The sequence below is a fragment of the Pteropus alecto genome, unplaced genomic scaffold (assembly GCF_000325575.1).
Source record: "Pteropus alecto unplaced genomic scaffold, ASM32557v1 scaffold287, whole genome shotgun sequence".
Taxonomy (NCBI): Eukaryota; Metazoa; Chordata; class Mammalia; order Chiroptera; family Pteropodidae; genus Pteropus; species Pteropus alecto.
In genome coordinates, this window is record NW_006439718.1 from 1,483,939 (window position 1) to 1,499,220 (window position 15,282).

The window sequence follows — 15,282 nt, forward strand, 5'->3', positions numbered from 1 at the left end:
CAGAACTGGCTACAGTCTACAGCCGAGGGTGCCTTTGCCATGCAGGGTGCACAGAGGGAAGCCCAAGCCCTTTTGGCTACTGTACCCTATGCCAACCCCTTCCTCTAATGACACTTGCCTACTGGGAGGAGGGACCACAGGTGCATTCTAGTCCCCTAGGAAGCATTTTAGAGTAGAGAAAAGGCCTAGGATGACAAGCAGGGGAGCAGAATGGATAAAACAGCAGAGAAATGATACCACAGCAGTGACCTTACCTTGGGATTCTCTTCTTTAGCTCAATGGTGTCTAAACAAAGAGAACAGGGCATTAGAAAGGAAGCGCTGTGATGGATATGCAGCTCACTCAATGCCAAGCAAGAGGAAGGGGTTCAGAGCCACCCAGACTCAGGCAGGGATAAGAGGTTCTGTGGGTTGGGACCACTGGGAATGGTGGTCTTGGGCTGAGTGCTCTGCCCTGACATTTGGCTCTGCAGAGCTTCTCTGTCCAGATCCCATCACTGAGCCCCTTTAGCTCAACATGCAGGTGGGACTGAGCCTTCCCTAGAGGCCCTCCCCCAGTCATTCCTCACCTCCCCCTCCACTTGCAGCTCCTGGGCCCTTTTGTCCTCAGGAGATCTGGCATGTCTTCTGCTATGTGATAAAGAGGATATTTGCTCTTCCTCCTTATTCGCAGGGATACAAAATCAATGGTAAACAAACTCCTATGACTAATTAAGCTCCTCGTGCAAATGGACACGCTAGCATCTCAGGAAACCCCTGAGTGCTGCAGCTCCCCCTCTTCCTGGCACAGACCCACTGCCCCATATACATTCTGTGTATCTTCAAAAATAATCATTGAATTTTTTAGAGATACAGTGAGGTGGCTTTCTCCTCATCCTCAGAAAAACCTCATGGAAAACTGCATATCATCCCATTAAGCAGTCTTATCTGAGATGATTTTTGCAGGTCCCACCTTGAGAGAAAAGGGTGCAAATCACTTGCATTTTGCTGGCAAAATTCACAAACTGAACTCAGTGTCTGCATGGGATGTGCCTCCCTGTAGGTGTCATAAGACACAGAACTACTTTGGGTTCACATAAGCTCAGCTCTGCATGAATCATGAGAACTTTCCCAATTTATGGGAAAAAAAAGACAATTTGGCCCACATAATCAGGGCTGAAAGCACCTTCCACCACCCATGCTAGGATCAGCCTCATCACCTCCAGAAGATCAATTTTATCTGATCACATCATTTGGATGAAAATATAAATTTCTGTGTGCAGCCAACTCAGCTCTCTTCCCCACCTTTCTCCAGCAAATCTGACTTAGATATATTAGAAGTTATAAACAGAAAAATACACAAAGAGAGACACATAAATGGACAGAGACAGAGACACAGGGATGTCACTGCATTTCTTTTCAGCCCATGGTTTTTATTCTTTCTCTAGCCAGTGTTCTGGAGTGGCCTTCTGTGCCTCATCAGTGGCAAAACCCAGGCTGAGTGTCACTGTCCCCTCACCATTGTATCCCAGGTGTGTGCTTCTTAGGTCTGAGGAATCATTATCAAACAAGTGCTTCTTGATCATGCAGTACTTCAGGGCTAGGAAGACGGCCGATATGGCAACACCCAGAGCTGTCCCGATGATGGCATATTTGATATCTAAAGTGTAAGGATGAATTGAACAATGGTCTTCAATTGATCACCACCCTGCAAAGGTCTTCTGTGGCTCCCTTTACATTTGAGATGAAGTCCAAAGTCATGTGTGCGGATCTTGAAATTCCACACTCTGACCCACTGAGGACAACCTAATTTTCCACTCTCCTGGGGGCATATTCACATCTGGACCCCTTCAGCTATGGAAATCACTCCCAAGTGGCTTATGGCTCATTTTTCTGGCCTCCTATAGTTCTTCCTCACTTATCCCTTCATTAATTCATTTATGAAGTATGTATTAATTGTCTGCTCTGTGGTGAGTACTGAAGGCAAATGAAGGAGACCTAGCTCTCCCTTGGGGAATATGACTTTAGCTGAGAAAGACAAGGGCTCACTCTAATGTCAGGTAACTAGAGCAGGCTAGACTGACATGAGGGTCAGCAGCTTTCCCAGAGAAGCTAACATGCAAATTATTCCTTGCCCTGTGAGGTGAGCTCTGAGGTGAAGAGGAGCTAAGTCTGTGCAGGTCGAGGTGAGAGCACAGAAGCATGGCAGAGCCAGCTGTCTGGGGATCATGGCTGCAGTGCAGGGTGCTGTGGGTGCTTGAGCTGCTTATCTCATAGAGCATGGACAAAAGTGACCCCAATGACTCATGTCCCCTTTGAGGACAGGCTCTCAGGCAGGACCATGTTCCCAGGACAAAGCTGTGTGTTAGCCACTGAGGCAGGCCTGGAGGTGAGTGCTGCCCTTATTTTGTGATGACTGGCAAGAAATCAATACCAGCATGTCCCCACCTGCCCAGGCCTTTGAAGTGCCTCCTTCCTGCCTCTTGCCTCCCATGTAGAATAAGCTGGGAAGTGACCTACCAGTTTCGGCCCTAGCAGACTTGTCCGTTGCTAACACTTGAGCTCCTCCCACATCTGCAAAAAAAGAATACCCAGAGTCTGGTTAGACAGGGTTTGAACTCATAGACAGGAGATGTGGCACACAATTAGGGCCATGATCCCTGCAGACAATCCCTAGAAGAGCTAAAGTAGAGCTGTGGGCCTTGGAGAAAAAGGCACACATTAATTGGCCACTTATTTTGAAACTTACAGCAAGAACTCTATGAGATAGGTGCTATTACCATCATCAACTGATGAATGAAGAACGGAAAGCATGGATGATGTACCCAAGGGCCAGGAGAAGCAGAAAGTGGCAGGGCAAGGGTCTGAACTCCAAGGATGCCCTGCAAACACAAGTCCCAGGGAGCTAACAGAATAATGCCAACGCCAACACCATTAAGGCCAAGGGCTAGGGAGATTAGGTTGGGGGTGGGTCATGGATGGGGAGGTCCAAGCCTGATTCTCAGGTTCAAGCTTTCCTGTGGCTTTCCTTGTTTCTCATAAAAGGGAACAGGTGACTTTGTTGGGATACCAGACCTTCCCAAGCTTAGCCCATTTCACCCGCCCTGGTCTTCTGTAGGTCAAACAATGACTGAGGCACTTGCTCATGAAAGCAGCAAAGATGTTCCCCCTATGGCACGTGTGCTGACCACATTCAACGCTGCCCAGGGTGATGTGCATGTTGGGCTGACACTCTGTGGAAGACATCTTTACTCTGTGTGTTTTTGGTGGTGAAAGAATTGTCATAATGGGGTTTAGGATTTGTCTGGTGGCCTTACTTAGTAAATGGATAAAGTTGGGGGATTCTGAATTAAAAGTATACAGCCTTGTTCTACTAACAAGTCCTCTTGGAAATTCAGTATGTCCTCTCTTTGCCTGAGAATGCATGCCTCCACATTGGGCCCACACAGGCACCACAGACACCATCGTGCACAATATGACCCTGTTTTCTTCAGTTCTTGAGTCCCCACTGAGCTCCTTTTTTCTTTACATTAATCCTGTTGCTCCAACTAGGTTGAAAATCATTTCACAAATGGAAAAAGCCTTGTATTTTGCACATGGTCAAACCGAGTTTACTAAACCAAGTGGCTGTGGCTTGGAGCTGACTTCCAAACTGATGACCGAAAGTCAGAGTTATGTGTGCTGCACGCTCACCCTGGCTCCTTTCTTGACACCAGTCTGCCCTCTCTTTAACTTTACTGGACAGAAGGCAGGGCATCTGGCAAGTGGGGCCAGGCTCACTAAGGGGCAGCCTGTCCCTGCCCCCCTCACACAGAGACATCTCTCTTGGCTCCCACTATCCTTCTCCACAAGGAATATGCAGCATAAAACCTTCATGCAAGCTTGAGATAAAACTTGAATGGAGAAAAAAAAAAAAAAAAAGGACACAGATCAGGATGAGTGAGACAGAAAGAGCCAGAGAAATAGAGAGAGGCACACATAGAGAAACACAAGGAGATGTGCACATACACAGAGACACGCATGGAGGCTGTGCCTGAGAAGTTCAGACCCCTGACAGGAAGAGCAAGAAGGAAAGAGGAGAAAATGTCTAGTGTCAAAAAAGGCCTGGCCCTGCGCTCCCCAATAGAACCAAGCTGCCTGGCATCTTTCCTCAACCTCATCCACCAAAAGTGTAGTCCTGAACTCTCAGCTCTGCCCTCCTTGGCAGGGAGCCCATGGCTGGGGCTCAGCTCAGTCTCTACTCCTTGCCCTCAATGCAGGGTCACCATCTTTCATTCTCCATCCTGTATCTGCCCTAAGCCCTGAGGCCACTCCTAGTTCCTGGCTCCAAACAATCTCTCCAGGCTCTCCTGCCTCAGGTTCACCATCAGGAAATGAGTGAATGCTTTCCATGGGGCCACTGCTCTGAAAGCTGCAGGCAGACAAACCTGGGTGATGGACCATGCTGTGCACTCAAACAGGCCACACACATCCCCTCTCAGGAATAGGCGGCAGCCTCTCCCCCCCCTGGGGAGAAAAATCTCTCTGTGAAGCCTTCCCCCTGCACCCTGAGTCTCTGCCCTGGGTTCTAAGTAGCCCCTGGGTGAAGATCCATCATGAGCACACCAGCCCATTGATCCCACCCTCAGCTCCTGCCAGGGTCATGAGTTGAGGGAGTCCCTCCCCAGCCATAGACTCCCAGTGAGCCCCCAGCACTGATTTTCCCCTGGTTCTGCAAAGTAGCTGGAGGATGAATGGCGTTAGCAGGGCTCAACTGTGAGCACAGGCAGAGGTCTCCCAGTGCTCTTGAGTTCAGATCTGTGAGAGACCCAGGAGGAAACCAGAAGCCACTGTAATTTTTTAACTGGAATTCTCTGGGTTCTCTTGTGAACAGGAGGAAGGAGCATAGTATTCAGAGGATAGGCTCTAGAACTCAGTGAAGAGTCCAAGGGGGTTAAGCAAGGACAGGCTGATCCAAGGCTGGTCTCCCTGGGGGCATGCAGGAACCCTGTTGGCCAGCAGATTCATGGGACAGTAGTAGGCATAGTGCTGGCCAAATCTGACTCGACTGTCAGCATTCCTTAGACTATCTGCACTGAGCAAGGTACAGAGGGCAGGAGCAGAGGCCCCTGAGCACTGCACTTGCTGCTGCCTATAGCAGAGCTGGGGGACGCCTCTAGATGGGCTTGCTGAAGTTTCAGAGCAGCCTCACCAAGATAGTCTCCTCGTGTGCCCAGGTTGGGCCCTGCACCCAGAAGCTCTCACAAAGCACACATCTGAAGTTATACCTAACCAGAGGATGGTACCTTTTTCTAAAGTGCACAAAGGCACTTATGGCTCTGAGTCTAGGGTCTCTGCTTCCTCCTCATGACCATTTAAACATGCTGTTGCCAGATATACTCTACCCCTCCTTGCCAAAAGAGCTGGTTTCCAGCCCCTTCCAACTCAGTCCTGTAAAGCACAGCCTGCTCTTGCAAGTGGTTTCTCAAGAAGAAGGAGCCTCCTGAAAGAATAAATTGCCCTGAGGTTCCTGGGTTCTACTTCCCCAAGATGGTAGCTCCCTGGGACCCACTCCCCTAGGATGAAGAGGGACCCAATAGAGAAAGACAAAAGCAGGGCTGCTCCAGGTGGGTGAAGCTGAAGATGCAACATGGCCTTGGCCCATCTCAGTTGGAATTTGACCCTCTGAGAGCCCATCTGTGACATTCAGACCTCTCGTGCTATACACAACATTTGTTGGGCCCACCCTCAATGGAGGCTGGTACTCTTCGGCACCCTTATTTGGGCAGAATCAGGCTGTGTGGTTCCAGTGTTGGGTGGTGGGTGTGCACACACTCAGATGTTGTTCTATAAGTATCTGAACTAAAAATAGGGAGAGGCTGCCTTGAGTGTTTGTCAATTGATGCCTGGCCATTTTCATCTTGGAACTTAAACATTGCAGAATGGCTCCTAACTTTAGATCTCATGAATTCCAATGTTCTCAGCTAGAGGAAAGGGTTTCAAATGTCTAGAAGAGACATCTATCTTCTCCTAACAGTCCACACATAGAGATGAAGTACTACAGTGTATTTTGGGGGGCCCTGGTGTCAAGGGGGACCCCAGAGCAACCTAAGAAGGAGCTCACAGAGTGACAAGGGAAATAAGATTTACACTGAAGAAAAGATCAGAGTGTCATTGATGATGTCCAACACCTTTCTGCAAACCTTGGTCTCCACAAACTGAAGGAATTCTGAACAGGATATGTTGGGTGGACACTTGCTGTATGGCTTGCCCACCTCCCTTGACTCCTCAGCTGCTGGCTGGTTTTCCTTGTGGGAGCCACCTGCATGTGATTCCCTCAAGCTGGCTCCAGAACAGACCTATGACCCATATCTGATTAATTAGCATATTCCTTCTTCCTGTCAGCAGTAACTGGTCAAGGAGCAGGGCAGAAAGTCTCAACTCTGGGACTTCAGGGAAAATATTTAAAAAAAGAAGTATCTTCCAGAATTGGTAGCTGTAGATTGAGGGAAGGCCGTCCATGGGGTGGCGGAAACTTGCTGAGATTGAAATTCCCCAGAAGAGAGTCAGGCTGAGACCAAGACCTAAAGATAACTTTTGAACCCCTGAATCCAGCTGTGCCTGAAGCACCTCTTCTTTACTTTTCAGTCACCTTGGTAAGGAAAAACATTCTTTATCTTAAACTTATCTGATCTAAGTAATTGTCATCTCCAGTTAGAAGAGTCTTGACAACTTACGTGTCAGCAGCTCCTTCATAGAGCATCCTTGGAAATCAGCACAGCAAGACAGGGATGGGAGCAGAGAATACTGGCTGCAAACATGGAGCTCATGGCACAGCCTCAAATAACCCAACTAGGATCTGCAAACTAAGCAGCTCTGTGCACCTCTGAGCCTATATGCTGCTTCCTTTGATGCAATGCCTTTCTTATCCCTGTGGAAAGGTCTTACTCACTCTTCAAGACAGCACAAAGCCACCTCCTCTGCAAGTCCCCTTGCTCTCTTTTAGTCCAGGATCAGCCCTGCCACCTTATCATACCTCTGCCCTGCCCATTTGTACTGCCCCAAAGTTTGTTCTGTGGCATGAAGGATACTACTCAGAGATCCGAGGGTAAACTGTTTCTCCCAGGACCAGGATGACATGTGAGACTCCCTGGAACTTAATTTCTCCCCCTGAGAGATGCAAGGAGAAGGTGGAAGGGGAGAATCCTGAACTGACTGGGAAGTTACCCCCAAAACAAAAGTGGCTTGAAGTGATAAGACCAAGTTTCTAGTACTGAGTGATAACAGAGCTCAGGAGGGAAGTAAAGTTCAGCCACAAAAAAAAAAAAAAAATGATTTGAGTGACAACATTGCTCCTGCAACTCTGAGAGTAGGGACACTCGTGAAATAAACATGCAGCCCTGTGTGGAACACACACGGCACACACAGCTGCCATTGCTGTGGATGCCTCTGTCTTCCCTGCCTGAGACTGCAGGTCTGAATACTGCACAGACAGGATTTCTCTAGGAGAGAAGATTGGAAAGAGAATTTGGAGTGTAGAGTGAAAGTGGATGGTTCAACTATGCTTTATGCCATGATTTGATCCTGGGCCTCACTTTTCTCATCCAAAAATAGGGATGTAAGACCCTGACATATAGAAAGGACTCACCAAGACAGCTACTTTCTTTCTGCCCATTTGTGCCAAGGCTCCCTGCAACCTAAACTGACTTGGGGGTCCCAGCAGAACACGAGGCCTGCTTCTCTAGTTGTGGTGGTTTGGGTACTGTGGGTGCTCACAGTCCTATTTCTTCCTCAGAGCTCATGGATGAGTCTACTTCTTAGAAAAGCAAAGTCAGTGGCCCTGGCCAATTCGTCCCTCCATTGATGCTGGAAATCAAATACATGAAGCCCTAATGCAGAATGGAGGCTCCAGGCCTTCTCTGGGCAGAATGCTGGAGCATCACTGAGTTGTCCTGGGTTCTGCAGAGGTTGCTGGGTTTGCACTGGGGTCTAGAGCTTTCCTTTGACCTGGCTATGACTTGCAGGAACCCCAGGCTTCCTGTTCACAAGCCTAGAAACCACTTGAAACTGGTCTTCCTCGATACCCTCTTCAGGTCTCATTAAAGAGACTGCAGCTGCCAAGCTTCAAGTAAACAGGATATCCTACTCAGCAGTTGGTGTTCTTTTCTTCCTCTGAAATCACCTAGACTTGGGGCAGAACTCACACTTGCCAGAGTTGTGCAGTTTTAAGAGATGGAAAGCAAAAGGAAATATAGGAAAGAGAGAGCAAAGCAGACGTGCTCCAAAGGGGAAAGGGGTCTTGGGACACAAATCCCCATTCATGGCAAGAGAGCAGCACAGTGAGTCGGCTAGAGCACTTGCTCCCCACACCTAGCTGAGCACCACTGGGCTCTGGCCAGCAGTGGCCTTAACACCTAGAAGATGGACAGTGAGTAACGAATGCCACATACAGGGGCCCCTGTTAACACATGGAAATACACAGCCATTAGCCACCCAGAAGGACCAAGGTGGACCTAACATATACTGGAGGAGACAGAGAAGATCCCTTGGAGTGTTATTTAAATTAAAAATAAAAGGACAAGTAAGAGCTGGTGAAGATGGTGGAGGAAGGGGGGGAATGCGGACAGGCAGGGAAGGTGTCCAGGCAGAGGAAGAAGAGCCAGCAAAGGCCAGGGGCCCTAAGAGAGCCTGAGAGCTTGGGAATAAAGAAGGCAGCTTAGCAGTTCAGAGCAGCTAGAGGGCACAGGTAAAGTGAGGCTCTCAAGGCTTTCCAGAGGACAGAGAGGGAACCACCAGCTAGGGCATGGCCACCCTGGGCAGGAGCTGGACACAAGAGGCCACAAAAGGCCACCAGGAAGATGGAGAGTCTAACCTGAGGCTATGAAGCACAAGGGAAAAATGCCTCCAGCTTCCACAAATAGCATCGTAATTAAGAGAAAAACAATAATGGTTGGTGACCAGACAGTATCAAAACTTGTGCCCACTTTGTTTTTCCTGAGCAATCTTTGCTAATTAATTCTTAAAGATTCACATACTGGGATTAAAACACTCAGCTACAGAAGCCAAACTGATCAATACTTTTCCAGGCTAATGGAGTGGCTAGAGACAGGGAGCCGGCTTCAGCCCAAGGTAGAACCAGGGTACTCCAGGCCTGGGGAGCACTCCCAAAAGGGGGAAGTAGGGTGTCTCAGGTCCATGCTATCCAGGAGGTAGTGACATGCAAATGCTGTCACATGTGGCCAGGGAACTACTGAAACTCTGAGGGAGCCAGAGGCGTTAGAAGCCAGGAGAGCTTGAGGCTGCCCTAGATGGGTAGGTGGTAGTGTCCAGGGAGGGCTGGGCCAGTAGACCCACAGCCAGAACACCCTGCTAACTCTACTCACTTGTGGAGGGGTTTGCTCCATCTTTGAACATCTCTGTGGGGCATGAAACCTTTCTGTGCACCCATGGTGGGTGGGAAGGAATGATACTTAGAATCAGAATATCTGAGTCTCATTTCTGCCACTGTTCAGCCAGACATGACATGGCTCCCAGTTCAGTGGACCCTCTGCATTGGGGCTGACAACAGGAAGCCTGTCCAGCCCCTCCACTCCATGCTGTCTTGGACCCCCTGAGGGTGTATGGGTACCGACTGGGGTGTCCTTCATAAGCAGTAAGCCACCCACTTGAGAGGAGGTCCTCAGCCTTCCTGTGACCATAGGAGATATGGAGAGCAGATCATACCAGGAGGCAGCTCTGGGTAGGTGCTCACATCAGAAAAGAGATAGGCTTCCCCATCAAGAGCTCAGGTCTCTGATGTTGCAGAACCAAGCAGAGGCCTCCAGAAGGCTGCATGACTCCAGGTGGGGGATGGCTCACACACTCACCATCAGGGCTTCAGATCAGAGAAGTCCTGTTTTCAAGAGTGAGGATTTGCAAAAAAGTCAGGGGATGCTGGAAGCAGTGCAGAATAACTAATTAATGATGGTGAAGTGTTGTGGATGAGGAAAGCACTGCATAACTGCTAAGTGGTGGAGTTATTATTATTCATGCAATATTCATACTGTGTTCTTCAGTCTCTGGGAAGCTTCGCTCAGGAGTCCTCAGGGACCTGGCTAAGGAAGCATATACCCAGGGGGCGGGGCTGAGGGATGACAGCTGGCCCGGCCCACAGTGAAGAAGCCATAATGCTGCAGAGGAAGCAGTGATACCAGCCAACATCAGAACCCCATGACCTTGGCAACACCAAGCCATTTGTGTCTATCTACCAGAAAGGAGGGTCACTGAGACCTACTATAGGCCTTGGTCTATGCCTGGTACCCATCACAGTTATCTTTTCTAAGGCAGCTTCTAACATTTGCAGAGCCAGGGCATGCCACATGTCTAAATATTTAAAAGTTGTAAATCAAGCAACACACAGGGCCCAGCTCACTTTCCCTGTGGGGCCCAGCAGTCTATTCTTCAGGGGTCACCTTCCCAAAGGGGAAGCTTAGTTCTGCTGAGGGCCCCAAGAGCTGACAAAGTCTTCTGGGCAGAGCAGGAGGACACTGGGCCTAGTTAGGCCTCCTGGAATTACTGGACCTTCAAAGATTAGGGACTCCCAGCAGGTCCTACTACTCTGTACCTGGTTACCTGGAAATTGGGTCTGCTTAAGAATGCTTGTTGGCCACTGAAATAAAAGCTCTCCCTCTCTTGCTATCTAGTTCCCATAGCCCCATTCAGGCTGTGGTTTCCCCTATGGGACGCACCATGGTCATCATTTTACCCTCTCAAGATCACACACCTGAATAAGAGGGCTCTGAGGCTCGAAGCTGGGTTGGTCTGTCTCCAAAGAAGAGTCTCACGCCCGCATGGACGGTAGACAGTGGCTTCAAGCTGACTGCAGTTTCATAATGTGCCATGTGTGGCTCACCTGAAACTTGGGAGTGTCTCTTTTCATACCTCAAGGTCACCTCAAGGATGTTCTCTGAATGTCTCCCAACCCTTCCCTGGGTCAGCTTAGCTACCCTGTCCAACACTGTCTTCTGAGGGGCTAAGCACAGGTCAGCCAAAAATTGTGACAGACAAGGCAATTTAGCCACATGCAGCTTCTAGTGGAGAAGCTGGAGTGAGTCATGTAATGCAGCCTCAGAAGCCAGCATAGACTCTGCTGGAATGACCTTAGACAAATCTAGCCTGTGTTCTCTTGCCTGGGAAGTCTTTTTGCCACCAGCCTGCCTGCTACACTGCAGCTGGGGGACTTTTCCTCTAAGATTGCCTAAATGCCCTGCAGAATAAGGCCCACCAAGCCCTCTTCCACTGGCTTGTGCTTACTTTTGAGTCTCATCTCACACTCCCCTCCACTCCATGCTGTCTTCACCCCCATCTCTCCTGTCCCAACCTGATGTCTTCCTACAGTCTAGTTTCTAGAAGTTGAGGTTCCCCTTCATGAACTACTCAACTCACAAACAAGTGTCAGTTACTGGATATAGCTGAGTGGTAGCCTGGCGAGACCAGATTTCTGCCCTGACAGAGATGACAGTACAGGGAGAAACAAGATCCCAAACAGACATGCAAGAAAACAGATATGCTACTAGGATTGTGGGGAGCACTGTGGGACAGCATCTCCCAGGCCCTGGGGAGGGGGCAGCACACATTCCACATAGGGAAGATGATATGAGGAGGCCTAGAGACTGGATAGGAATTTGACAGATATTGGTGGGGCTCAGGAGCAAGAACACTGGGTGGACTACATGACAGATCTGGGGGGTCCTGTGGACACAGTAAATGCTTTGGTCTGTCTTGGCAGTAGTGGGAAGCTACTGAAGGATTGCAACCAGCTAAAGGCAAATTAATTTGCTCTCAACAAAACTCTTCTTCCAGGAACCCCTCCCAGATACTCTAATTTGGATTATGGACTCCTCCTCTAATTCTCTCCTTGTTTTCTTCATCTCTACTCTTAACACACCACAATGCAACTGTCCTCCCCATAGATTATCAGTTCCTTCAGATTGGAGCCCAACTCACTATCTTTGTGTCCCAGCAATGCCTGGTGAAAATCAATATTTGCTTAATGTAAGAGAAAGCCCCAATGTCTATGTGTCCTGGTCCTTGGGGATAGCCCATGGGCTCAGCTCCAGGCTCTTAACCTCTTCCCTTGCATACTGACTGCTTGACGATGTGACCTGAGGGTTTGCACAAGCTTTCACAGATCTCAGAGATGGGTACCGCCAAGTTCCAGACAGAAATTCCCCAGCTGCTCATCTGTTTCATTCAGACAAGCAAGAGAGAGCTAGCCCAGTTCATCTTACTGAGAACAATCAGCTGGTTATTTTGTGGAATCAAATTTAATAAAAGAAGCAGTTCAAGCAATTTTTGTGTATAAATGAGGGCCTTGGTGTGACAGAGATGGTTATAGTGACTTTAAAGAGGAAGTACAAGTGGTTTAATTTGGGAGTGAAAAGTCTACAGACTTGAGCATCAGCCGAGTCAGCTCCAGCTTCTCAGCCTCTCATCTCTGGCTCCATCCAGAGTATGAGGACAACAGGAATTTCTTGGCAGGCACTCTGCAGAGGTAGTCCCTCCTGTCTTCACCTCATGGGGCATTTTCTCCCTTCAGGAGCCTCAGGATCAGGGATGTGTGTCTTAAAGATGTGAGGTAGCCCAAACCCCTCCTCAAAGAACACTCCCCCAAATCACCCCTTCCCCAGCCTCTTAACAACTCATTTTGGGAAAAGATTGGAATAGGCTTACTTTTCTCTGTCCCTCTCACTAAGTATAGCTAAAAATTCTAGACAGTATATTAAAAATCAGCATAAGAAGATCATGAAAGGTGGAGAAAAATGATGAACTGGCTGAGGACCTTGGGAGCCTCACTGGAAATGGCAGTGTCCTGAGAGTGGGGTGCGGCTTAGAGTTCGTGTCTGTCACAGCTCATAAAAATATGAGTCAATAAAATAGACTTTCATTCCCCTCTAAGATTTCTAAATTATGTGTGAGTGTTGAAGGTAAAAGATAATGATATGTCTGATGTAGTTCTCATTATATGTAGAAGAAATATTTAAGAGAGTAAAGAGACATAGTGGCACAATTCCTACATTTTACTCGAACTGTTAAAGTGTTGGCACCAGCGAACTGTGATGTACTATGTATATATAATGTGATAAGGCAACCACTAAATAAGCTATGGAAATCAATACACTCAGAAGCACTACAGACTAATCAAAATGAAATTCTGAAAACTGTTCCAGTGCACAAAGAAAGGTAAGAAAAATAAAATTACAAATGGAGAACAAACAGAAATAAAAACATAAATTGCCAGACAGAAGGCTTTAACTTATTGAATACTATATTAAACATAAATTGCCTAAATTTGGCAATTAAAAACATTTGCAAAGTCAATTTACAAATGACTGAACTATATTTTGTCTACAAGAAACTCACTCCAGGTAAATTGAAAGTAGAGGTATAGAAAAAGAAATGTCATGCAAACATAATTTTTAAAAAAAGAGTGGCTGTATTAATATCAGATGAATTTCAGATCAAAGAAAATTATCAGAGCCAGTGATATTACATTACATTATATTAATTTAAATTATATTACATTACATAATGATAAAAGAGTCGATCCACCAAATAGACACAGTAATCCTAAATGTATATGCATCAAACAATAGCTGCAAAATATGTGAAGCAAAACTGATAAAACTTAAAGGAAAAATAGAAAATACACAATTATTATTGAAGTCTTCAGCAACCTTCTCTCAACAATTGATAGAACAATTAGACAGAAAATCAGTAATGATATTTAAAAAATTCAAGTAACAGAACCCAACACCAGCAGAATACACATTCTCTTCAAGCACTCATAGAAGATACATCAAGATAGACTATACCCTGGGTCAAACGTCAACAAATTTAGAAGAATTTAAATCATACAAAATGTGTTCTCTGATCATAATAGACTCAACTGGAAATAAATAATGGAAAGATAACAGAAAAATTTCCAAACACTTAGAAACTAAAAATACTCCTAAATAATTCATGGGTCAAAGAGGAAGTCCCAAGAGAAATCAAAACATTTATTAACTGAATGAAAATGAAAACACGCATCAAAATTTGAGGGACATAGCTAAAGCAGTGTTGAGAGGACAATTTATAACACTATTTTTTTTTTACATTAGAAAAGAGGAACATTAATAATCTACATCCCACTTGAAGAAACCAGAAGAACATCAATTTAAAGCCAGAGTAAACAGAAGAAAGTAAATAATAAAAACAAGAGCAGAATTCAGTGAAATTGAAAAAAGAAAAACAATAGAGAAAATCAGTTAAACAAAAAACTGCTTCGTTGAAAAGATTAATCAAATTGACACACCTCTAGCAAGACTGACAAAGGAAGAGAGAAGACTCCAATTGCAAATATCAAAAATGAAACAGGGATGTCACCATAGACACTGCAGACATCAGAAAGAAAACTGGGAATACTATGAACAATTCTACACATAAAAACTGATGATGTGGATAAAATGAACCAATTCCTCAAAAAATAGGAACTACCACAATTCACCCAATATGAAATAGATACTTCGAATAGTTCTTTAACTAATAAGAAATTTGAATTCATAATGTACAAACTCCCAAAAAAGGTATCTGTAGGCCCAGAGAGTCTCATGGGAGAATTTTAATAAATGTTTAAAGAAAAATTAACACCAACATTACACAATCCTATTCAGAAAATAGAAGAGGAGAGCACACTCCTTAATTTATTTTATGAAGCCAGCATTGCTGTAACCTTAAAACCAGACAAAAAACATACAAGAAAAGAAAATTACAGACTAGTATCCTTTGTGAAAACGGATTCAAAACCCTTTCCTAGATGTTATCAAATAGAATTCACAAGATGAAAGAATTACACATCATGAACAAACAGAGTCTATTTAGGGATGCGAGATTTGTTCAATATTCAAAAATCTGTCAATGTAATCTGCCATACTTACAAGCTAAGAAAAAAATCACATGACCATATCAACTGATGCAGGAAAAGCATTTGACAAAATTCTATACCTATTCATGACAAAAACTCTCAGAAAACTAGGAATAGAGGGAAACTTCTTCAACCTGATAAAGAATATCTACAAAAAATTTTCTAACTAGCATCATACTTAATAGTGAGAAACAGGATGCTTTCCTGCTAAGATCAAGAACAAGGCAAAGACATCACCATGACTCTTCAACATTGTACTGGAAGTTCTTGCCAGTCCAATAAGGCAAGAAAATAAAATAAAAGGCATATCTTTTAGAAAGGAAGAAATACAACTGTCTCTATTTGCAGATAATAGCATGGTCTATGTAGAAAATCCCAAGG

The 15,282-nt window shown here is 46.0% G+C and overlaps 1 protein-coding gene across 1 annotated transcript; it reads right to left on the reverse strand.

Moving 5' to 3' along the window:
- Positions 1-250: 250 nt before the first annotated feature.
- TMEM273 (transmembrane protein 273) lies at positions 251-10,837 on the reverse strand. Its single transcript, XM_025050329.1, has 5 exons — positions 10,720-10,837; positions 8,451-8,480; positions 2,499-2,552; positions 1,498-1,638; positions 251-285 (listed from the first exon to the last, which is right to left on the reverse strand). Exons 1-5 carry the CDS (start codon positions 10,835-10,837, stop codon positions 251-253), a joined length of 378 nt encoding a protein of 125 aa, XP_024906097.1.
- Positions 10,838-15,282: the final 4,445 nt, after the last annotated feature.

What these genes read in the sequence shown, in the direction of transcription:
- TMEM273 (XM_025050329.1), bottom strand. Translation starts at nt 10,837, where the DNA reads ATGGCACATTATGAAACTGCAGTCAGCTTGAAGCCACTGTCTACCGTC. An exon ending in GTCCACCTTGGTCCTTCTGG is followed by an intron (nt 2,553 to 8,450) that starts GTGGCTAATGGC and finishes CTTTTTTTGCAG; the next exon opens with ATGTGGGAGGAGCTCAAGTG. An exon ending in CACACACCTGGGATACAATG is followed by an intron (nt 286 to 1,497) that starts GTGAGGGGACAG and finishes CTCTTTGTTTAG; the next exon opens with ACACCATTGAGCTAAAGAAG.